This window comes from Vulpes vulpes, chromosome 12 (genome assembly GCF_048418805.1).
Source record: "Vulpes vulpes isolate BD-2025 chromosome 12, VulVul3, whole genome shotgun sequence".
In the NCBI taxonomy this organism is placed as follows: Eukaryota; Metazoa; Chordata; class Mammalia; order Carnivora; family Canidae; genus Vulpes; species Vulpes vulpes.
Window position 1 is genome coordinate 134076034 of NC_132791.1, and position 23312 is coordinate 134099345.

General features: G+C 63.8%; 2 protein-coding genes and 1 long non-coding RNA gene across 23 annotated transcripts in view; 2 read left to right on the top strand and 1 right to left on the bottom strand.

Annotated features, from left to right (window-relative positions):
• DNAH2 (dynein axonemal heavy chain 2) overlaps nt 1–1158 on the top strand; it is an 87097-nt gene extending 85939 nt beyond the window's left edge. For 4 of the 5 annotated variants that reach the window (XR_011995912.1, XM_026005413.2, XM_026005416.2 and 1 more), the window contains 2 exons: nt 542–692; nt 819–1158. Coding sequence is in view for 3 of the 5 variants with exons in the window: in XM_026005413.2 (XP_025861198.2) it covers nt 542–692; nt 819–973 (306 nt within the window). In the remaining 2 variants the exon portion in view is untranslated. Of the gene's footprint in view, nt 1–541; nt 693–818 lie in introns of those variants that run through there. The other variant, XR_011995911.1, reaches the window with a different exon arrangement.
• LOC112924858 (uncharacterized) lies at nt 218–12412 on the bottom strand. Of its 2 annotated transcripts, none has more exons than XR_003235970.2 (3): nt 12278–12412; nt 569–662; nt 218–421 (listed from the first exon to the last, which is right to left on the bottom strand). It is a non-coding gene; the product is annotated as an uncharacterized lncRNA (long non-coding RNA). The 2 variants fall into 2 exon arrangements; XR_011995922.1 differs by lacking the exon at nt 12278–12412 and adding an exon at nt 2169–2620.
• KDM6B (lysine demethylase 6B) lies at nt 1589–22788 on the top strand. Of its 16 annotated transcripts, none has more exons than XM_026005420.2 (24): nt 1589–1745; nt 8286–8402; nt 13388–13507; nt 13769–13896; nt 13990–14131; nt 14324–14422; nt 14522–14741; nt 14825–14917; nt 15004–15165; nt 15250–15444; nt 15537–15902; nt 16016–18213; nt 18311–18437; nt 18567–18672; nt 19408–19613; nt 19730–19794; nt 19879–19950; nt 20039–20187; nt 20351–20465; nt 20547–20734; nt 20891–21032; nt 21300–21426; nt 21522–21692; nt 21802–22788. In XM_026005420.2, the coding sequence occupies exons 5-24, from the start codon at nt 13995–13997 to the stop codon at nt 21823–21825; spliced, it is 4962 nt and encodes a 1653-aa protein (XP_025861205.2). In that variant the 5' UTR covers nt 1589–1745; nt 8286–8402; nt 13388–13507; nt 13769–13896; nt 13990–13994; the 3' UTR covers nt 21826–22788. The 16 variants fall into 16 exon arrangements, with proteins under 16 accessions (XP_025861205.2, XP_072586362.1, XP_072586374.1 ...); XM_072730261.1 differs by having other exon boundaries at nt 1598–1745; nt 22106–22788; XM_072730273.1 differs by having other exon boundaries at nt 1622–1745; nt 19882–19950.
• Nucleotides 22789–23312: the final 524 nt, after the last annotated feature.

The following is a 23312-nucleotide window of genomic DNA, read 5'->3' on the forward strand; positions in this document are numbered from 1 at the left end:
CTGGCGGGTGCTGGGAGCACAGGTGAAAAACAACTGGTTAAGAAGGGAGAAGAGGGGCCTCTGGGGGGCTCAGTTGGTGAAGCATCTGCCTTCAGCTCAGGTCGTGATCCTAGGGCCCTGGGATCCAGCCCTGCCTTCGGGTTCCCTGCTCAGCAGGGAGCCTGCTTCTCCTGCTTGCTATTCCCCCTGGTTGTGTGTTTTATCTGTCAAAGAAAATCTTTTTTTTTAAGATTTTATTTATTTATTCATGAGAGACACACACTCAGAGAGAGAGAGAGAGGCAGAGACACAGGCAGAGGGAGAAGCAGGCTTCATGCAGGGAGCCCGACGTGGGACTCCATCCCAGGTCTCCAGGATCACGCCCTGGGTGGAAGGCAGCGCTAAACCGCTGAGCCACCAGGGCTGCCCTGTCAAAGAAAATCTTAAAAAAAAAAAAAAAAAAAAAAAAAAGAGAGAGAGAGAGAGAGAAAAGAGAAATCAGGGGTGCTGGCAAGTGAAGATGTGGACTTCTCCCCCCCAACCTGCCCCCATGTCTTCCCAGGATGGTGTCTGGGTCCGTGGCCTGTACCTGGAGGGTGCCGGCTGGGATAGGAAGAACTCCTGCTTGGTGGAGGCAGAGCCCATGCAGCTTGTCTGCCTCATGCCCACGATCCACTTCAGGCCTACAGAAAGTCGAAAGAAGAGCGCCAAGGGTGGGATAGCTCCCTGGGACCTGCCTTCCCATCCTTAGTTTGGGTCCTAGTCCACCCTTGCCCCCCCTTCTGCCTGCTCTCCCAGAGGCTCTAGGGCTCTCACTCCCCTCCCCCGTCTTTCCTCAGGCATGTACTCCTGTCCGTGCTACTACTACCCCAACCGGGCCGGCAGCTCCGAGAGAGCCTCCTTTGTCATCGGCATTGACCTTCGTTCTGGGACCATGCCCCCCGATCACTGGATCAAGAGGGGGACTGCTCTCCTCATGAGCCTGGACAACTGAGAAGGCCTCCTCTTCCTCCCCGCTGGAGGGAGGGTCGGGGACTCCAGGGACCAAGGCCGGACTTAACTGGGGGGGTTGGCCGTGGCTGAATTTGTTGCCTAACAGCGACCGATGGCCAGTCGTGCTAGCCGTGAAGGTGGAAGAACTGTATTGGAACTCAGAGCAGTAAAACACTCTCAACCAGACGCCCTAACCGAGCCTCTCAATGGGGTGAGGGCTCGGGGAGGGAGGGAATCCGGGCTTTGCAGAGGAAGGGAACTCCAGGGAACTGCTACAGGACCGGGAAGGGAGCTAGGGAAGTAGGAGGCCAAGAGATGGAGGGGGCGTGGCCCTGAACCCGCGGCTGGGCGGTGGGACCTAAATCGGGGTGTGGCTAAATTTCGGGGCTGGACGTGAGAGGGCGGGGCGGGGCTTACTTTGGAAAGGCGCGTGATCCGAATAGGGATTGTCAGGCAGGGATGGGGCCCGCCCAGCACTTTGCGCCGCACCGTCCGCACCTCGCACCCGCACCCTACCCCGCACCTGCGCGGAGGCGAGTGGGACAGGCAGGGGGCGGGGCGGGGCCCGGGAGAGGGACTCGGGCGCGAGGAGGGGCGGGACAACGAGGAGGGGGCGGGGCTGGGGCGCAGGGGGGGCGGTGTTTGTGTTGGAAAATCCAACTGCGCCACGGGGCGGAGCGGCCCCCCCGGCCCTGGCCTGGGAGAGGGGGGGGCCCGCTCGACCCCCTGGGAGACCTCGGGGAGCATGAGCACCTGGGACACCCCAGAACCAGGTAACGGGGGGCTGCGGGGGCGTCTGGAGAGAGAGAAGCCCATCTCCGCGCAGGGGGGCGGGACGCCTGAGTCTCAGGACCGGTAGAGCTGGGGATGGAAGGTCGGGTCTCAGCAAAGGACCTGGCGAGAGTACCGGGGCGCAGGATGCCAGGATTCCCGAGGGGGGGGCGGGGCGCGGTGGGGGAAGAGCTGAGAGGCGGAACCCTTGGGTTCGAGTGTCCAGAGGGGCCTGCTAGGGCTCCGGGTCCCCCCTGGTTGGGATTCCCCTCCCCGACACTGGGGCGTGGCGCGGCGGCCCCCAACGGAAGGGCAGGAGGGAAGGTCAGAGTCTGCAGCTGGGGCAGAGCGACGGCTCCCCGGGGGTCGGGTGGGGATGGGGCTCCGGGCCCGCGGCTCCCTCGGTGTCCCCCAGTTCTCCGCACCGTGAGGTGTGTGTGTGGCCTCAGCCTTGCCCCTCGCGCCGGCAGCCAGCCTCCGTGCGGCACCTCCGCCTCCGTGCAGTCCGCCGGCCCTCGCCAGCCGCTCCATGCCCGGTCCGACCCACTTGGCCGCTCCTCGCCCGGCCCCGGGCCCAGCGCCGTGCGGACCTTCGCCGCGCAGCCACGAGATGGCGAGGGCGAGACGCGCGGCCCGAGCCGCGGGAGCCGGGTGGGCGCGGTGGCCGGGAGAGCGGCAGCAGCCCCCGCCCGGCCCGAGGGACAGGTGGGCCGAGGTGCGCCGCTGACTTCCTGTCATCTTGGTCCCTCACAGGAAATTGTGGGGGGGAGGGCGAAGGGCGAAGGATGGGGAGGGGGCTGGGACTCAGTCTCCGCCTCCTCGGGCCCGGGTAAATAGCGGGGAGGGGGGCACGCGGCTAGGTTACTAAGCAACGCGCATTCGCTTCCAGTCCGCCGCAGCTGGTGGCGGTGACCTGGGGACCCGGGGGGGGGGGGGGGGCGACCGCTTCTCGAGAGCTGGAGAGCCGGGGAAGGACGGAGGGAGGCCGCGGACCGGGCTGCGGCAGTGAAGGCGCGGCGGTTGTCGGAGGGAGGCGGGCCCCAGGCGCGGCCGCGAGCGGCGCTCCGCCGCCCTCCAAGGGGTTGCTTGCCTCGTTGCCGGAGTAACCGGAGAGCCGGGCTCGGGAGCAGGATTCCCGAACTCTCGCGTCCGGCCAATCCGCTCCGGCGGACGTCCCTGACATCAAGGCCCCGACAGCCAATACGGAGGGGGCCTCATAGAGCGACTGGAAAGGGGGGGGAGTGGCGGAGGGAGGGGGGGGAAGCTGCTCGGGACCCGCACGTGCACTCCCACACGCTCGCGCCCACCCCCCCTCCCTCCTCCGCACGCGCCCGGGTACTCCCCTGCGCCTGCGCGGCGAGTCGGCGCACGCCGTTCACTGTCCCCCTCCCCAACCCGGTTTCAGGCTGTGTTGTTTGCAAACTAGTCCGGGGCCGCGCTCCTCGTGCCCTGGGGACCCAGACGTCTGGACGCGCCCGTCCTCGCTCGCTAGGTCTCGAACCGTTTGTACCCGGCCCGGCGTGGGAGGGGCCGGCTACCTGTTTCCCACCGCACCCTAGCTGGCGCCCCACTCTCCCAGGTGGGCTGGGCGGACCTGTGGTTTCCGGCCCCTTCTGCTCCGCCGCCGCCTTTCCCGGGCTTGGGCTCCGGTTGCCTCCTCAGGAGGAGCGGACCGGGTATCTGCGCCCCTTCCCCGGCTGCTCGCACTCGGGCTCGGCGGCCGTGGGCGGCGGGGAGGACGCTGCAGGGAAGCCCCGGGCGGCCCGGGTGACTCCCGCCGGGCCTGCCGCCCCTCGTCCGCGTGGCTTCCTCCTTGGTGCACCCCGAAATCCTCCCACCCCTAACGTTCCTTCCGCGCTTGCTCTCGCGCTCTGCGAGCTCCCGGAGCTCCCCTCGGGCCGCGCGCCCTGCTCTCCGCGCGTCCTTCCCGGCTTCTCCCGGTTATATAACTCTTCCTCTCGCCGTGTCCTGGTTTCAACTCCACAGACTCCGCCCTGGAACGGCGCGGGGAGGGGCAGGAGAGTTGGGGACCCAGACGGGTTCCGGCGGGCTGCCGGTCGGGCCCCAGGGGAGCCCGCCGATGGGAGACGGAGCCCCGCGGGACCCGGCGCCCCGCCCCCCACCCGAGACCCCGCCCGGGAGAGAGAAGGCACAGTATCTGCGAGAGGCGTGTCGGGACTCCGTCAGAAATGTGGGTTGGGAGGTCAGGGGCTGGAGGCGGGGAGGAGGAGCGGAGAAGCCCGAGCCCCGGAACCGGAGCCGCGCTGGGGGTACGAGAGATAAAGGCAAGCCGCCCGGGTTCCTGCCCTCCCCTCCTTTTTGGGTTCCCAGAATTCCTAAGGCTATTTCCCAGGAAGCTTAGCCAAAGGCCCCTTTCCGCTCCTAGGGGTCAAAGGTCTGTGTTAGAGGTGGCCTGGGATGATGTCACCAATGCACGTGCCCTGGGACTGTTGCCCGGCCGGGGGCCGCCTCCCCTGCACACTCGCCGCCCCCACCCCTGCCCCGAGTCCAGTTCCAACCCCGTGCCATCTTTTCCCCCTCTCCCTTCCCTTGGCCTCAGCGGCCTGCAGGTGGGAAACCCTGGCCTGGAGTTTTGGGAGGGGGAGGGGCACGGGTGTGGTGTGGCCCTGAGACTTTGCCCCTTGGCTGGCTCCGGGAACCCCGGGTCACTTTTCCTCTCATTGGTACGGAGAGCGTTCCTTGCCAGCCCCCTGCTCTCCTTGAAAGAGCCTCCGGGCGTCTTTCTAATTTCCCACCTGCTGCCTTGCTGAGGGCCCTATTGCCCCCTCCTCATTCCGAGTTGAAGTGGGAGTGGTTGCAAGGTAGCGACTCCCGGGAGAAGAGTGTGTGCGCAATGGGGGTTCGCTGGACGGCAGCTCCTCTCTGACCTTAATCACTGACACCCCAACCGTGAAGGAAAGAGTCAGGAAACCGTATTAGACCTAAAAGTCCTCCTGAGGGAGTAAGATTCGGCTCAGAGCTGCCAAGTGCCCTTCCCTATTAAGTTTTGGGGTTTGGTTATGATATTGGCAAAATTTCGTTTTTCTTTTCAGGTACCTTAGAGCTTGGGCTGTCAGATCAGATCCAGATTCCCTTCCCAGCTCTGCCTTTTAGTGGCTGTAGGGACTTGGAAAGGTCACCACCTCCCAGGGCCTCATATTCTTAATCTGAAAAATTTAAATATCAATACATACCTTCTGGGCGATGGGGTGGTGGTGAGATAATTTATGCAGAATACTTAGCACAGTGCCTGGCACAGAATAAATCCTGAACGGATGCTTGTTATGAAATGCTCATTCTTGTTAAATGGTGGTAGTTATTCTTTTTATGGTTATAGTTGTTAGGCCGGCTTTGGCTTCGGCCTGGCTGGGACCTCAGGAGTTCGTTAGGGAGGAGTGGAGAGTTGGTGTTAATTTGGCGGGTGGGAGGGAGGGGGCTAGGGATTAGCGTCCACTGCTTTGTGCACTTTATTTGATGAAGGCTTTAGTCAGATTTGTATTGCTTTCTTTAGGAGTATTTTTTTCCCTCTCTTGGAGAAGAAACAGCTCACATTATTCCTCTGGCCGTGAAAATAAAATAATTGTATTGTGGTTCTTGATTTTTAAGCAAGACCCCGATCCCCTCCCATGTTCTCTGGAGCCTTTCAATTTGGCAGAGGGACTCCACAGTTTTCTTTGCGGGGCCGGGGCTTGGCTGAGGGGTGTGTAAAAGGTTGGGTGGGTGGGTGGAGAGAGCCGAGTGCTGGGGGCTGGAGGGGGGGGGCGGGTGGTTAAAGGAAGAGACCGGAAGGGAGGAGGAGGGAGCCTGCTGGTGGGGAGGGAGGGAGGGAGGGGAGGAGGAGGAGGTGGAGGAGGAGGAGGAGGAGGAGGAGGAGGAGGAGGAGGGAGGGGGTTGGGGAGAGCCTGCTACAGTTCTTTGTTTGACTCCGGGACTCAGGGACGGGGAGGAGGAGGGAGGGAGGCAGAGGCTGCAAGCGCCGGGGCAGGCCCAGGAGGCAGAGGAGGGACCGTCTCCCCGCCCCCCCAGCCCCCACTCCCCCCCCTGCTGCTCCCCCCCTCCCTACCCGGACTCCGGGGGCACCGCCGGGGGACAGACACCCAGCAGGTAACCCCGGCCTGGCTGGCCCTCCCTTCTCGGGTTTTCCTCCACACCCTCCCGGATGACCCCTTTCCCCGTTTTCGTCCAGCCTTGCCTCCTTGCCCTCCCTGTACTGTCTCCCCACTTGGGGTTGTCGCCTGCTGGCCGCACTGCCGTCTGGTGCAGCCACACAGCCTGTGCACCCCGGCTCTGCCCGCGGCACCTTTCGGGGCTCCGGCTCGCTTTGCTCTCCTTCCGACCTGTCCCCTGGGGCTCTGAGTAAGGAGGCAGTCCCTGTCCTTCCCTTCCCCCCCAACTCTGGCCCCTTTTCTCCTTTTAGCTGTCTCCAGGGGTGGGGAGAGAACCGGAATTTGGGGGGCCCGTTGGGGAAGGGGCTATGAGTGCGTGCGGGGTGGGGGTGGGGGCAGCTGGAGACCTGGCTGCCTCTCTGTGTCCCTTTAAATGGCCCTCACATTTCTGGGGACTCTTGGGGGGGAGGTGGCCAGCCGCCTGCCTGGGGGGGCAGGGCCCTCGGTTTGTCCACACAATCAGGGGTGGTAATGATTTAAAGGGACAGCCTCGGTGTGGCCGCTGCCACCCGGTGCCGGCGGGAGGGGGAGCCGGCAGGCCGTGTCTGGGGAGGCAGGGCTGGTGAGCAGGGCATCTGAGGCTGAATCTGTTGTGGGGCCTGCCAGGTCTGGGATGGTGCTGCGGCTGGGACCTGCAAGGAGGGGTGACAGCTTGCGGGGGAGGGGGGGCACTCAGCCTGGGCCTTCTCCTGGGCCCCACCTTTGGGTTCTTGGACTCCTTGGCCAAGAGTCCTTGAGTCCGGACTGTGGAGTCTGTGGGCCATCAGATGGGGACCGCCGGCACGTTTGCAGGTCTGAAGCCTGGCCTGGGCACATTGGCGCTGGCCCTTCAGCTTTCCCTTTTGTTGTTTGACTCCATGCACAAGAAAGCCCCAGCCCCTCCCCCAGCTCCCCCTTCCCGTCCACGTGCCCCCCCCAACACACACACCCACCCCAGCTGTTGGACAGATGAATTACAGCCTCCGGCTTGGGGCCAGGGCTGGTGAGGGATTAAAGCTCTGGGGCTGGCCCTTTAAATGGCTGGTGGCCCCTCCCCCACTCTGTGTCCAGATACCCCATACACACCCGGTGACCCCCTTGGCTGCCCCTCACTCCTTCTTTGGTCTGCCCTAAGGGCCTGCCACTCCTCTCTCTCTAGGCTAGACCCTTCCCAGCTCCCCCTTCCCCTGCAACAGGACCACAAACACAAATGCTACAGACTACACACACACAGACACACACACACAGTTGTCCCACATTCTCAATGTCCCTGTCCAGAAGGTTCCAGCCTCAAGCTTCCTTCTCTAGCATGAGTACTTTGCCCACCTGGCATCCCTTGCCTGCCACTGACCACTACCTGGCCCACGGGAGGGGCCCTGCGTGGGTCAGAAGTAGCACCTCCCTTGGGGCTGTGTCATCACCCCAGGCAGCTTGCAGCATATTGCATCATGGAGGCTGGGGGCTGGAGGCCTGAGTCCCTAGGGCAGGGGGAAGGATGCGGGCTGGAAGGCCAGGGAATGGAGGGACTAGATCAGGAACCCAAGTGTCTGGGACCCTGAGGGCAGACAGCTGTGGCTAAAGAAGCAACAACCATAGGTCTCTGAGGAGGGAGTTGGAGGTGAAAGGGCAAGAGTTAGGCCTGACCCTAGACGGACACCTGATTCTTGACCCTGGACTTCTGTTCAAAGGCCTAGCTTTTTGTCTGTGAGAGGAGGGGAGGGAGTGGGCCTCTGTCACCTTCTTGGGCCACAGAGAGGAAGGAGGTGATGGAGAAACAGGATATGGCCTTGAGGGGTGGGATGGAAGGGTGGCTTTCAGCAGAGGCCACTTCCAGACCCAGGCCCAGAGTCAGGGCCTCCTTCCGAGGGAGACTCCTCCTTGCTGGGCCCGTTCATCTAGTCTGGCCACCTGTGCTCCTCGCCAAGACCTGCCTGCACCCGCCTGGGGGAAGGGGAGGGGGCAGAGTCCAGAGGGTGGGGTTGACGGGTGTCTTGATAAGGTTAGGGAGGAGGCTGAGCAGAAGGCCGCTGAGGATCTGTAGGCCTGGGGCCAGGATGGAGGCCCCACTCAGATGCAGAGGTCAGGGGCAGCTGGGGCTACTCTGGGACCAGGGGCTCCCAGCAGGAGAGTTCAGTCAGCAGAGAGATCATGGATTGGGTGTCTGCCATGGACTTACACAGATGCCACGGCATGCCCCCCCTTCCTGTCCAGGCTGCTTCCGAAAGGGGAAGGCTGGAGGACCACTTTGGGGATGGCTTTTTCTGGTTGCCATGGAAACAGGTTCTCCCATCCCATCTGACCACCAGTGCCAGGTTTCTCAATAAGAAGATAGGGAGCACAGGAAAATTCTTCAGTCTGGGAGACCCTACTTCTAACTGGCTTTTTTTTCCCTTTTAGGTTCCCCCAGGCACCATGCCAGCCCCGTAGTACCACCCACCCCACTCACTGTGGTCTGCTGCACCCCACCGCTGGGGCACTGGTTCCAATGAGACAGGGCACATCAGATTCCATCTGGTAAGTCCTGCCCCTGAGCGACACCTCCCCCTACCAGCTCGGTCCAACTCTGAACCACATGCTTGAAGTGCAGTGGTATGATCTGTATCATGCCCACTCCTCAGAATGGTCCAGTCCAACTCTGAGCATCCCCCCACCATGTGGTGCTTGAGTGGTTCAGCCTTCCTGGTTTATGGAGCTCCCCTCTGTTGCTTCTGAATGGTTCAGCCCTGGTACTTCACCAGCCTCTCCACTACCACCAAAAAATCATCTCCCCGTCACCCCCCAGTGCTACAACTCAGTTGCTTATCGAATTGAATTGAGCCAGAGTTTGCAGGCAGCAAGATAGACGTTGAGCTGCCTTGGAGGGGGTTTTCTTGAGGCAGGAGTGCCCTGTAAGAGTTGTTGAAGTCTGGTTTACGGATGGTGATTGGAAAGTGATGGGGAGAGGCACTGGAGGCAACTACCACCAGGGCCTGCTGTTGCCATGGCAATCGTGGAATTTCACCTTTCCTTCCAGAGTCCTTTCTGTACCATTCTGTCCCCACTGCACTACAGCATTTGCCCCCTGACACCCTCCATCTTCCATCTCCTCTGCTTGCCTCTGTTTCTGCTGGTCCTGTCTGAGGCTCTGGAGGACAGATCCTCCACCCCTCACTCTCTAGGAGAAAAGATGATACCTAAGTCAGGGACTTGAGTTCTCTGTGTGTGTCGCTTTTCTCCACTGCTCACTGAATTTTTGAGTGGGACTGTTTTCTTCTGTGTGTCTCTATTTGGCAAGATGGTTTGCACTTTGGGGTGCCTCAGTGGAATTGTGTTGAATGAATGTGTTAACTGGATGAGCTTTCTTGCCAAGAAAGGAATGGCTTCTGAGATCTGCTACACAGTCTCCTGCCCACACCTGCTCTAGAGGCCATGAGGCATTTGGGATGGTAGAGATGCCTGGGGTGGAACCCTAGGGTCAGGCTGGCCCAGGAGATAGCCTGTGAAGATAACACCAAGGGAGCCAGAATAGGACAGAGGCCTTCTAGAAGAGTGGAAAGCATGAGGCCCTGGTTAGAAGCCCAGCTCTTCCACTCTCTTGCAGAGTGAACTTGACCAAGTTACCTAACCTCTCTGAGCCTCGATTTCCTCCTCTGTAAAATGGGGTAAAAAAAAAAGTACCTCCTACTTTAGGTTTGGGGTGTTGGCGGGGGTAATTTAAAAAATGTATGTAAAGTGCTTAACACAGTGCCAGGCATGTAATAAGTATTCACTAAATGCTAGCAATTATCATCATAATGGGAGCCGCAGGGAGCTGTGAGGATAAGCAAGGACCTTGAGGAATAGGACAGAACTTGATTGAAGGCAGACAGACGCCCAAATATTTGACTCAAACAGAAGGATCACTGATCCAGCAAGCCGGCAGGATTCAGGGGAGTGAGGCAGGGAGTCGGCAGGGTCAGCCGGCTCCAGTGTTTCCCAGACTCTGTTCGGGAGCATGAAGGCAAACACAGAAGGGCATGTGCAGAGACACACGTGATCACGCAAGTGATGCAGAGGCAGACCCAGACAAAAGACCGAGACAGGAGCCAGGCAGACACACAGACAGAGAGCCAGCCCCTCAGAGTCATGTAGACAGGCATAATGACAGGAGCGCGTCAGACACAGACACTGGAGGGGACCAGATGAGCAGATATGCAGGTGCACACAGCCGACTTGTCAGACACACTGGGGAACACAGCGGTCCAGTCAGAGGCAGACACAAGGCTCGCAGTGACACCGAGCGGGCCGGGGCCAGCACTGTCACTACGCGGTGGGGGGCGGGGAGGGGCCGGCAGCGGGGGAAGGCTGGGGAAGGGAATCCCGAGCGGGCGGCCTGCCCGGGCGGCTGAGTCACAGCGGCGCCCCAGCCGGCGGCCCTCCCCTCCTCTGCCTTCCCCCCCCTCCGCTCCACCAGGTAAGAAGCGAGCGTGTAACCCCTCGCTTCCATCGGGCAGAATGCGGCCTGGCGGGGAGCGGGACGCGGCGGGACCCCGGACCGGCCCCACCTCGGCGCGTCTGCCTGCCTGCCTGCCTACGGCCTGCCGGGACGGCCGCGGCGGCGGGGTCCTGTCGGTGGCCGGCACGTGAGTCTGCGTGCGCACGTCTGGCCCCCGGCCCCGCGCCTCCTGAGCGCCGCGCGACGGGGCTTCTCGAGCTCGAGCGGGGAGAGGGTTAAGTGGGTGTGATTGATGGAGTGGGTGTCTCTCTCTCTCTCTCTCCTCTCTCTCTGTCTCTCTCTCTCCTCTCCTCTCTCTCTCTCTCCCCCCCCCCCCCCCCCCGTCTCTCGGGTCTCCAGGGGAGGGGGTCGGTTAAAGTCCCCGAGTCCAGGGCCCGGATGGAATGGGCGGAGCTGGGCTCGGCCGGGAGTGCCCGGATGGAGAGGGCGTGGCCTCGGCGGGAGAAGCGTTAACCCTTTCAGGGCGGCTGGTCCCCGGGACCGCGCGGGCGGGGCGGGAGAGGCCGGAATGGAAGGTCCGCCCCAGAAGTACCCCGTCTTCCCCAGCCTGGCCCTGGCCGCGTGCGTCTTCCTCCCTTCTGCCTTCGAGGAGTCTGTGGCTGTGTCTGTCTTTGTGCCTGCCCGTGGCCGTCCCCTCCCCTCGGTTAGTGCGGACGCAGGGAGTCGGGGAGGGCTATTCCTGCCCCCAAGCGAGAGTCGAGGTGAGAGTGGACCGCGAGCCACCGCCGGGGCCTGGGGAACAGGTGTGCGCGGGGCGTCGGGACTGGCGGCGCGGCGGGGGGGGGGGGGCCGTCGTGGGGAAGACGGGAGGGGAATTTCCGCGGGACCGGTGGTGAGCGGTGTGTGGGCTGAGTTGTGTCTGCCTCTGACTGTGTGTCTGTGTGTGTTCAGGGAGGCGGGGACTGAGTCAGTGGGAATAGGGGAAGGTTTTCTGGGTGACTCACGCTCTCCCCCCCCTCCCCCCGATCCTGAATCAGACCCCGAGGGAGGGCTTTGTACGGGAGGCGGATGGGGCGCGGGGTGGGGGTGGGGGGACAGTCAGGCGCCTGGGTCCCGGGTGGGGACAGGGATCGGAGGTTGTTGGCGAGAGTGCGTGTGTGTTTAGTGAACAGGAAGTTTTTGTTCTCCGGTGAGGGCTGCTGCATTCTAAGTGGACAAAGGTGGAGAGGGGCTGGAGGGACGGGGCTCCGCGCTTTAGGGAGAGCTGAGTCAGTTCCCCGTGGGAAAGGGGAAGTGGTGGAGGGGAAGTGTCATCATCGCACTGGGGGAAGCTGCATTTCCTGGCAACTGCCGGCGCCCTGGGCATCTCTTCGCAAGCGGGGACCTGTTCTTCCGATGCCCGGACTCCCAGTACCCCCCCCCCGTCCCGTCCCTCCCGCCCCCGGCTTCCCATGCGTGCCCCGGGACTTGGGTGCGGGAACCTGGTCGCGGCTCCCCTTGACCGCCGTTAAGCGCTCCACTTGCACCGGGGTTTGGGAACCGAGAGAAAGTCTTTGTGGTGACGAGAGAGAGTTGGGGGCAGAAACTCGACCAGAGCCGCGGAGGGGGGTTTTGCAGCGCCCGGGCGTGAGCCGGCCTCGGCGGGGAGGGACGCGCTGGGGCCGATGGGGTCCAAGCGCTCGCACATCAACAGACGACCGTGTCCGGCAGAGGGAGGCTGTTTTCAGCAGAAGCCCGCCTGCCTTTGCGGGCTGGGTGGAAATTTCCCCGCGGCGCACACTTCTCCGGGCGAGGGCGAACTTTCCAGCCGCCCCCAGCCCCGGGCCGCGCTCTCCCCCGGCTTCCTGCCCCGCGCTCGCTCCAGCTGGAGCGCTGGCCCCGCCCCCGCCGCTTTGTACTCTACGCTCGCCTCTCGCAGCTCTTTGTACTCTAGACTCTCAATGGACCGATCCCGGGAGCGGAGCCGGCTCCCTACCTGGGGGACGCCGGGTAGGCGCGGTGGAGGCGCGGGGACGGGGATCCTAGGCCCGCAGAGGCGACCGGGAAGAGCTGGGGCTGAAGGGAAGGTGCCCGCAAGGGGAGCACTGCGCCCGTCTTGGGTCGTGGCGGCACCAACGGGAAGGGGCGGGGGGTGGGGGGAGGCGAAGGAGGAAGTGAAACGGGCTCTGGGTTCTTTAAGGGAGTGGGCGGTGAGAGTGGGACTGGGGTGATGTCACCGCCTGTCGGGCCCCGCCCTCCTCCCTCCCAAAGGACCCCCCCCTTACACTTACACACGCCGCTTCCGCTGCGCAAGTAGCCACGTCACGGGCAACCCCCGAAATCCCCCCTCCCTTGGGGGGCGGGGGCCACGTGGGCCGTGGGGAACCGCGTGGCCCCGACGGGGAAGGGCATAGAGGATACGGGAGCCACGCGAGAGGGGCCACTCGGGACCGCGGTGCGCGACTTCTCAGAAGTTGGGGGGATTGAAGATTTCGGTTTGGGGGGCCGCTAGGTATTGAAGATGTAGAGAGGTGGGGGGAGTGGAGGAGCTGGGGGAATTAGGTGCGAGGCGGCGGGGGGCTTGGCTGTGGATGGGATGGGGTCAGGCGCCAGGGGTGGAGCGCTCAGCTCGCGGCGCGGGCGGGCCCGGGTACCGGAGAAGTCCCCATGACCCGGCCAGCCCGAGCACTTAGTTACAGGGGCGCTCGAGGTGGGAGTGAGGCACTGCGCGAGGGGAGGTGAGGAAGGGGGAGCGACGCCTTAGTCCGCGCGGGGAGTCCGTGCCGGTCGTCGGTCTCACGGCGGCGGGGCGGGGGCCGCTGCGGGCGCTCCTGCCGGTACTACCGGTGGCTCCGTGGGTACGTGGGACCCGTGGGTAGCGCCGTCCCCCAGGCCGGCCAAAGCGTGCGACCTGCCGCCGTCACCCGCGGGGGTCCCGGGGTCCGGCGGCCCGAGCGGCAGGTCCGAGATGGAGACTCAAGCTGGGAACTGCGGGGTCACTGCGGGGTCACCCCGGGCCGAGCCTGTCTGACCGGCTCCGCCACCCCTCCTCCCCCGGCCGGCCGTGGCCGGCCGGGCTAACCTGGCTCCCATTGGTCCCGGCCAGGCTGTTACTGAGGCGGAGACACGGGTGATGATTGGCTGTCTGGGGAGAGAGGAAGTCTTGTGATTGGCCGGATCTCAAGAGCTCGCCGACGCCGGGAGAGGACGCTCCCACGGAGGCCGGGTAAGCCGCCACGGTGCTGGTGCTGCCGGTCCTCCCCGGGGCTCCGGACCGCGGGGCTTCGGGCTCCTGGCCCGCTCCCCTCTGCCGGCCCGCTCCCCTCCGCCGGCCGCCCGCCTTCCCTCCCGGACTGCTGGGGGCTCTGCGGGCGGCGGGGGTCGTTCTTGGGGGAAGCCGGGGCGGACCTGGGGTCATCTCTGCCAGCCCCTGGGCCTCAGGTGAGTGCTGGCCAGCTCCCCTCACTCCTCCTCTTCCCCTCTGTAGAGTTGCCGGTGGCCATCTGGGGGCAGTGGGCACTCCTGTCAGAGCGGCTGGAGCGGACCATCGCCCCCAAGAGCTGGGGCAGGGGGCCGTGCCCGATCTCCAGGGCTCCTGGGGCCACTGCTGACCTGGTAAGGGAAAGACTGGGACCCGGTTGGCGGGGTGCATCCTGCTGGCTCAAGCTGGGCCCCCACTGACAACGTCATCTCTTCTCCCTGGCTCAGGCTGGATGCATCGGGCAGTGGACCCTCCAGGGGCCCGCGCTGCACGGGAAGCCTTTGCCCTTGGGGGCTTGAGCTGTGCTGGGGCCTGGAGCTCCTGCCCGCCCCATCCCCCTCCTCGTAGCGCATGGCTGCCTGGAGGCAGGTGAGAACTTGGGGTCTGTTTCTAGGCACCTCTTTTCCCATCCCCTTGGCTCCTCAGTCCCTGTCATTCTCTGGGTTTTTGCCATTCCGCACAGCTCTTGGCTGCTTTCTTTTGGCCTCTCAGGCTCCTCCTTTCTAGGTAGGGACAGGACTACTTTATTTTTCTGTATGCTAACAGCCATTCTCTCTCTAGGTGCTCTGCCAGCATCGGGCAGCCCCCACTCTCTGCTCCCCTACCCCCTTCACATGGCAGTAGCTCTGGGCACCCCAACAAACCGTATTATGCTCCAGGGTGAGTAAGGAGTTAAAGCTGCTGGGGACAGGTGGTAAGTCTGGAGCCCTGGGAGGAGTTCCCCAAGCCTCACCCACCCCCACAACCCCTTCTCTTTAGGACCCCCACCCCGAGACCCCTCCATGGGAAGCTGGAATCTCTGCATGGCTGCGTGCAGGCATTGCTTCGAGAGCCAGCTCAGCCAGGGCTGTGGGAGCAGCTTGGGCAGCTGTACGAGTCTGAGCACGATAGTGAAGAGGCCATTCGCTGCTACCACAGCGCCCTTCGATACGGAGGAAGCTTGGCTGAGTTGGGGCCCCGCATCGGGCGACTACAGCAGGTGGGATGAGGCAGGCCCCGGGGGAGCCCAAATTGTGCCTCTGCACCATGACCCTTATCTTTGTTTTCTGCTTCTGCCCCCAGGCCCAGTTCTGGAACTTTCATGCTGGTTCCTGCCAGCACCGAGCCAAGGTCCTGCCCCCACTGGAGCAAGTGTGGAACTTGCTGCACCTCGAGGTGAGACTGGGGGCTCGACTGGGCTGGTGGGGAGGGCCCTGGGCTGGGGCTGCAGCTGTGCCATTCTCTCTTTGGTTTGTCTCCAGCACAAGCGGAGCTATGGGGCCAAGCGGGGAGGCCCCCCAGTGAAGCGAGCTGCTGAACCTCCTGTGGTACAGCCCGTGCCTCCCGCAGCGCTCTCAGGCCCCTCGGGGGACGAGGGCCTCAGTCCTGGAGGCAAGCGCAGGAGAGGCTGTAGCTCAGAGCAGGTATGGTTGTATGTGACCAGACAGGCAGCTAGCATACAGGGCTGGGGCGCGGAGCAGGGGTTCTCACACTCCCTTTCCTTCTAGACTGGCCTTCCCCCAGGGCTGCCGTTGCCTCCACCACCACTGCCACCGCCGCCACCACCGCCACCGCCCCCCCCACCCCTGCCTGGCCTAGCCACTAGCCCTCCATTTCAGCTGACCAAGCCAGGACTGTGGAGCACCCTGCATGGAGACGTCTGGGGCCCTGACCGCAAGGGTTCGGTGCCCCCAGAGCGCCAGGTAAGTACCTACCTGTTTATTGTCCTTCATCTCTCAAGCGCGAGGTCCATGCCTTGCATTCCTCACCTGTGGTCCTCCTTCCTTTCCCGCAGGAACAGCGGCACCCGCTGCCCCACCCGTATCCATACCCAGTTCCGGCCTACACCACGCACCCCCCTGGCCACCGGCTGGTCCCGGCCACACCCCCAGGCCCCGGCCCCCGCCCCCCAGGAGCAGAGAGCCATGGCTGCCCGCCTGCCACCCGTCCCCCCGGAAGTGACCTTAGAGAGAGCAGAGTTCAGAGGTCGCGGATGGACTCCAGCGTTTCACCAGCAGCAACCACCGCCTGCGTGCCTTACGCCCCTTCCCGGCCCCCTGGCCTCCCCGGCACCACCACCAGCAGCAGCAGTAGCAGCAGCAGCAGCAGCAGCAGCAGCAGCAACACCGGTCTCCGGGGCGCGGAGCCGAACCCAGGCATCGTGAGTGCCCGCGGTGGGCGGAGTGAGGCGCTGGACCTCCGGGAACTCTAAGAAGGTGGGGAGTGGCCAGAACAGCCCTCTGACTGGTGCTTCTCCCCATTCTCTGCCTACAGCCCGGCGCTGACCATTACCAAACTCCCGCGCTGGACATCTCCTCCCACCAAGGCCGCCTGGGGCCCTCGGCACACAGCAGTCGGAAACCGTTCCTGGCGGCTCCCGCTGCCACTCCTCACCTGTCCCTGCCACCTGGACCCCCGTCACCTCCTCCACCACCCTGTCCCCGCCTCCTACGCCCCCCACCACCTCCTGCCTGGCTGAAGGGCCCGGCCTGCCGGGCAGCCCGTGAGGATGGGGAGATCTTAGAGGAGCTCTTCTTTGGGGCTGAGGGACGCCCCCGCCCTCCCCCACCACCCCTCCCCCACCGCGAGGGCTTCTTGGGGCCTCCGGCTCCCCGCTTTTCTGTGGGCACTCAGGATTCTCACACCTCTCCCACCCCCCCAGCCACCAGCAGCAGCAGCAGCAACCATGGCAGCCACAGCAGCAGCCCTACGGGGCCTTTGTCCTTCCCCCCGCCTCCCTATCTGGCCAGAAGTTTGGACCCCCTTCCGCGGCCCCCCAGCCCCACACTGAGCCCCCAGGACCCACCTCTTGCACCCTTGACTCTTGCCCTGCCTCCAGCTCCTCCCTCCTCCTGCCACCAAAATACCTCAGGAAGATTCAGGCGCCCGGAGAGCCCTCGGCCCAGGGTCTCCTTCCCAAAGACCCCCGAGGTGGGGCCGGGGCCATCCCCAGGCCCACTGAATAAAGCCCCCCAGCCTGCGCCGCCCAGGGTTGGGGAGCTGCCTGCCCGAGGCCCACGGCTCTTCGATTTTCCCCCTACCCCGCTGGAGGACCAGTTTGAGGAGCCGGCTGAATTCAAGATCCTCCCTGACGGGCTGGCCAACATCATGAAGATGCTGGACGAATCCATTCGCAAGGAGGAGGAGCAGCAGCAACAGGAGGCAGGCGTGGGCCCCCCGCCCCCGCTGAAGGAGCCCTTTCCATCTCTGCAGCCTTCATTCCCCAGTGACACAGCCCCAGCCACCACGGCAGCCCCGGCAGTCACCGCTACCACCACCACTGCCACCCAGGAAGAAGAGAAGAAGCCACCACCAGTCCTGCCACCGCCGCCGCCTCTTGCGAAGTTCCCAACGCCCCAGCCCCAGCCCCCACCGCCACCCCCGCTACCCCCAGCAGCCAGCCCAGCCAGCCTGCTCAAATCCTTGGCCTCCGTGCTGGAGGGACAGAAGTACTGTTACCGGGGGACTGGAGCAGCTGTTGCCACCCGGCCCGGGCCCTTGCCCACCACGCAGTATTCCCCCGGCCCCCCGTCAGGTGCTACCGCCCTGCCGCCTGCCTCGGCGGCCCCCAGCGCCCGGGGCTCCCCGCAGCCCTCTGCTTCCTCGTCATCTCAGTTCTCTACCTCAGGCGGGCCCTGGGCCCGGGAGCGCAGGGCGGGCGAAGAGCCAGCCCGAGGCCCCACAGCCCCTGCCCCACTGCCGCCGCCGCCCCCACCCCTGCCTCTGCCTCCTGCTCGATCTGAGTCTGAGGTGCTAGAAGAGATCAGTCGGGCTTGTGAGACCCTCGTGGAACGGGTGGGCCGGAGCACTGCAGACCTGGCCGGCCCGGTGGACACGGCAGGCCCGGTGGACAGTGGGACAGAGCGGCTGTTGCCTCCTGCCCAGGCCCGGGAGGAGGGTGGCGGGGCAGTGGCAACAGCAGGACCTGGCAGTGGCAAGCGGCGGCAGAAGGAGCATCAGAAGGAGCACCAGAAGGAGCACCGGCGGCACCGGCGAGCCTGTAAGGACAGCACAGGTCGGCGGCCCCGAGAGGGCAGAGTGAAGACCAAGGCCAAGGCCCCCAAAGAAAAGAGCCGCCGGGTGCTGGGCAACCTGGACCTGCAGAGCGAGGAGATCCAGGGGCGTGAGAAGGCTCGGCCTGATCTCGGCGGGGCCTCCAAGGCCAAACCACCCGCAGCCCCGGCCCCTCCGCCAGCTCCTGCACCTGCTGCCCAGCCCGCACCGCCCTCCGCTCCCGCCCCCGGGAAAAAGGCCCGGGAGGAAGCCCCGGGGCCGCCTGGGGTCAGCCGGGCTGACATGCTGAAGCTGCGCTCGCTTAGTGAGGGGCCCCCCAAGGAGCTAAAGATCCGCCTCATCAAGGTGGAGAGCGGTGACAAGGAGACCTTTATTGCCTCTGAGGTGGAAGAGCGGAGGCTGCGCATGGCGGACCTTACCATCAGCCACTGCGCTGCCGACGTCGTGCGGGCCAGCAAGTAAGTCAGGGGCAGGCACCCAGGAGGCTCCCCCACCTGTCCCCACACCTGCCTTGTCGCCCTGGTATTCCTGTGCTCCGTCTCTGTCCTCCCACAGGAACGCCAAGGTGAAAGGGAAGTTTCGAGAGTCCTACCTTTCCCCCGCCCAGTCTGTGAAACCCAAGATCAACACTGAGGAGAAGCTACCCCGGGAAAAACTCAACCCACCCACCCCCAGCATCTATGTACGTGTGCCTCTTGCATGCTCAGAACCACCCCTGCCACCGGGTTCTCAGCCAGGGGCTGGGTGGGGGACCCTCAGGCCCTGAGCCTAAGACCCGGCTCTCACCCCTGTCCATCTCCTCACACCTCAGCTGGAGAGCAAACGGGACGCCTTCTCACCCGTGCTACTGCAGTTCTGTACGGACCCTCGAAATCCCATCACCGTGATCCGGGGCCTGGCGGGCTCCCTGCGGCTCAGTGAGTGGGGAGAGGACAGGAGGGTGTGGGGAAGAGGCCTCTGAGGGCTGCCCCTGTACTTGGGGACCCCTGCCAGGGCCTATCACGAGCTCTTGGTCACCTGTAGGCCATATCTGAAGAGTGCTCAGAGGGATGGGTCTGTGGGCCTCGGGCTTGTCTCCCAGCTGTTTGTCCCAGCTTTTTGCACTGGGGATGGATCCCAGGACCTGGTTAGAGTCACTTTTGGTTTTCTTGGTTGATTATAGGAGAAGGGTACAGATGATACAGAACCCACAGGTTTGGGGTTTTTCCCTTTTTCAATCCTTTTATTGTGCAAAATTTCAGACAGAGGTACATACACAGAAAGGGAAACCACATAGAAACAAAAATTCTGTTTTTTCTATCCCGGTAGCATCCTCTATCTCCACATATCCTCCTTTCTCCCTACTGAGTTATTTGAAACATATTCTAGGTTGTCACGTGACTAAATCTCGTGGGAGCCAATGATAACTTAAGGAAACCTGCATGCGTAGAGCGCTCTTGTGTGCACACCGACAATTCTGGTGGAGGGGCCCAGCAGCAGTGGGAGAAAGGGGGTTGCAGGTGACCCAGATGAAGGCCAGGTCCCCAGAGCCAAGCCTCCCAGCTGCCTGTGGGCCTGGGCTTGTGGCCCGTGCTTCCTGGGCTGAGCCCGTCAGAGGCCCACCCCCTGCCCTCTGCCCCTGCCCCAACGCACTGCCCGGTCCTCCCTTGCAGACTTGGGCCTCTTCTCCACCAAGACGCTGGTGGAGGCAAGCGGCGAGCACACGGTGGAGGTGCGCACGCAGGTGCAGCAGCCCTCCGATGAGAACTGGGATCTGACGGGCACGCGGCAGATCTGGCCCTGCGAGAGCTCCCGTTCCCACACCACCATTGCCAAGTATGCGCAGTACCAGGCCTCGTCCTTTCAGGAGTCCCTGCAGGTGAGGGGGGGTGGTGGAGGCAGGTGGTCCGGATCGTAGGCGAAGGGGTGGGGGGCACCCCCTGGATAGGCACTGACCCACTCCTGCCCCCCTCTCATACCTTCGCGGCCAAGCAGGAGGAGAAGGAGAGTGAGGATGAGGAATCTGAGGAGCCCGACAGCACCACAGGAACCCTTCCCAGGTGGGTCTGATTCGGCCCTCCCCTCCCTGAGTCCTTCCTTCCTTCGGTGCTTCTCCACCAACCCCTGCTCTCTGTCCCTGGCAGCAGCGCACCGGACCCGAAGAACCATCACATCATCAAGTTTGGCACCAACATCGACCTGTCTGATGCCAAGAGGTCGGTGAGGTGGGGCCTGTTGTGCTGCTGGGTGGGCAGAGTTGGGTGGGGGTCGCGCCTCACTTCTGTTGCACCCTGAACCCCGCAGGTGGAAGCCCCAGCTGCAGGAGCTGCTCAAGCTGCCCGCTTTCATGCGGGTCACATCCACTGGCAACATGCTGAGCCACGTGGGCCACACCATCCTGGGCATGAACACCGTGCAGCTGTACATGAAGGTCCCTGGCAGTCGAACTCCAGGTGCGCTTCTAGGCGTGGCGCGCGCGCTGCAGGGGCTGGGGCGGTCGGGGGCCGGGCTGCCGCCGGCGCTCCTCCGCCAGCCAATGAGGGCGCGAGGGCGGGCTGGGCGCGGAGCGCAGGCTCCGCTCTGGCCAGCCACGCCGTACTCTGTCGCCCCCCGCAGGCCACCAGGAGAACAACAACTTCTGCTCCGTCAACATCAACATCGGGCCAGGCGACTGCGAGTGGTTCGCTGTGCACGAACACTACTGGGAGACCATCAGCGCCTTCTGCGACCGGTGCGCGCCGCCCCGGCCCCTGCCCCGCAGACCCGGCCCTGGGTCCCCCGGACTTCACCTGACCCTGTGACCACCCCGCAGGCACGGCGTGGACTACCTGACCGGTTCCTGGTGGCCAATCCTGGATGACCTCTATGCTTCCAACATCCCTGTGTACCGCTTCGTGCAGCGCCCTGGAGACCTCGTGTGGATTAATGCGGGCACCGTGCACTGGGTGCAGGCCACTGGCTGGTGCAACAACATCGCCTGGAACGTGGGGCCCCTCACCGGTGAGAGGGTGGCGCCCGCAGGGAGTGATCCCAGCAGGGGGTGGAGGAGGGGGGTGGTGGGAGCTGGCCATAGCTGGGAGAGGAAGGGCCTGCCGCTCACCCCATCACCACGGCGGGGTGGGCCTGGCAGCCTCAGCGTCCCCCTCTGGCCCACAGCCTATCAGTACCAGCTGGCCCTGGAACGATACGAGTGGAACGAGGTGAAGAACGTCAAATCCATCGTGCCCATGATTCACGTATCCTGGAATGTGGCTCGTACGGTCAAAATCAGCGACCCGGACTTGTTCAGGATGATCAAGTGAGGGCCTCATGGGGGGAGGAATCCCTCTCCACCTCACCTGGCCGGGCTCTCGTTCTACCATTCTACTTGTCTGATTCCACCCCTGCCCCCCTTGCCCTGTGCGGTTCCTGGGCACCCCCCCCCCCGGGGGGGCAGACCACAGGGACCCCACCCCCAGGCGCTCGCGGGGTCCAAATAGATACAAACCCCATCACCTGTCGGGGACCGGGGCCCTCCCCACCTGTGGCCTGACCGCCACCAACAACCCCCCCACCGCGCGCGCAGGTTCTGCCTCCTGCAGTCCATGAAGCACTGCCAGGTGCAACGCGAGAGCCTTGTGCGGGCCGGGAAGAAGATCGCCTACCAGGGCCGGGTCAAGGATGAGCCCGCCTACTACTGCAACGAGTGCGACGTGAGTGGGCCCGCCCCTGCCCCTCCCTCTTCCCCTCCCCCGGGGGATGTCCTCTTGCTGACAGCCCCCTGCCCGCCTCCTGCGCCCGGCCCCAGGTGGAGGTGTTCAACATCCTGTTTGTGACGAGCGAGAACGGCAGCCGCAACACGTACCTCGTGCACTGCGAGGCCTGTGCGCGGCGCCGCAGTGCGGGCCTACAGGGCGTGGTCGTGCTGGAGCAGTACCGCACCGAGGAGCTGGCGCAGGCCTACGACGCCTTCACGCTGGTGAGTACCCGGGCGGGTGGGCAAGAGGTGCGGGCCAGGCGTGGGGGCCCCCCCCCCGCTGTGCCCCCCCCCCCCTCCGCTGAGCCCGCCGCCTGCTCTCTCCCGGCAGGCCCCCGCCAGCACGTCGCGATGAGGCCGGACGCCCCGCACGCCCGCAGGCGCCGCGGGGCCACCAGCACACGCCTGGGCTGGACCTAGGTCCCGCCTCTGGCCGGGAAGGGGGTCGGGCCCAGCCCTTCCACCCCATTGGCAGCTCCCCTTCACTTAATTTATTAAGAAAGTTTTTTCTGTTTTGTTTTGTTTTGTTTTTTAACAAATACGAGGAAAAAAGGAAAAAAAAATGGGAGACGGGGGAGAGGGCTGGCAGCCCCTCGCCCACCAGCGCCTCCCCTCACCGACTTTGGCCTTTCTAGCAACAGACACAAGGACCAGGCTCCGGCGGCGGCGGGGGTCACATACGGGTTCCCTCACGCCTGCCAGCCGCCCGACCGCCCGGCACAGATGCACGCGGCTCGTGTATGTACATAGACGTTACGGCAGCCGAGGTTTTCATGAGATTCTTTCTATGGGCTTTACCCCTCCCCCAGAACCTCCTTTTTTACTTCCAATGCTAGCTGTGATCCCTGTACATGTCTCTGTTTATTCACTCGGTTATGATTTGTACTTTCTGGGGTTTTGTTTTTTGGTTTTTAATTTATAACAGTCCCACTCACCTCTATTTATTCATTTTTGGGAAAACCCGATCTCCCGCACCCCCCTCCCCAAACCATCCTGCCCGCCCCTCCAGGGACCGCCCGTAGCCGGGCTCTCCTTGCCCCCCCCCAGTGTGTGTCTGGGCCCGGCCCAGGGACCGCCCGTAGCCGGGCTCTCCTTGCCCCCCCCAGTGTGTGTCTGGGCCCGGCCCCGTCCGTCTCCGCCCGTGGCTCCAGCCGGGTTCTCATGGTGCTCAAACCCGCTCCCCTCCCCGACGTCCTGCACTTTCTCGGACCAGGCCCCCACTCCCGACCCGACCCCAACCCCACCTGAGGGTGAGCGACTCCTGTACTGTAGGGGAAGAAGTGGGAACTGAAATGGTATTTTGTAAAAAAAATAATAATAATAATAATAAATAAATAAAAAAATTTAAAGTTTTAAAGAAAGAACTATGAGGAAAAGGAACCCCGTCCTTCCCAGCCCCGGCCAATTTTAAACACACTGACCTTCCCTCTTCCCTACTCCCTCCCGCCCCCTTTTCTTTTCAAAGCGTGAACCAGCCCAGGGCCAGGGCCTCACTGGGGCAGGGACACCCCGGGATGAGTTTCTCTGGGGCTTGATTTTTGTTTCGTCGGTGGTTTTTTCTCCCAAGCTGGGGCTGCGGTCGGGTGGGGGGTTTACAGTCCCGCCCCTCGCACTGCACTGTCTCTCTGCCCAAGGGGCAGAGGGGTCTTCCCAACCCTATCCCTATTTTCGGTGATTTTTGTGTGAGAATATTAATATTAAAAATAAAATCAGAGAAAAACATTTGGTTTTGACAACGTGCTCGTGCTGGCGGGGCGCGCCGCGGCGGGGGGAGGGGGGGGTTTGGGGCCAACTGCGCCGACCCCGGCGGCCGAGCCCCTCCCCAGGCGCCTGTGGAATGTC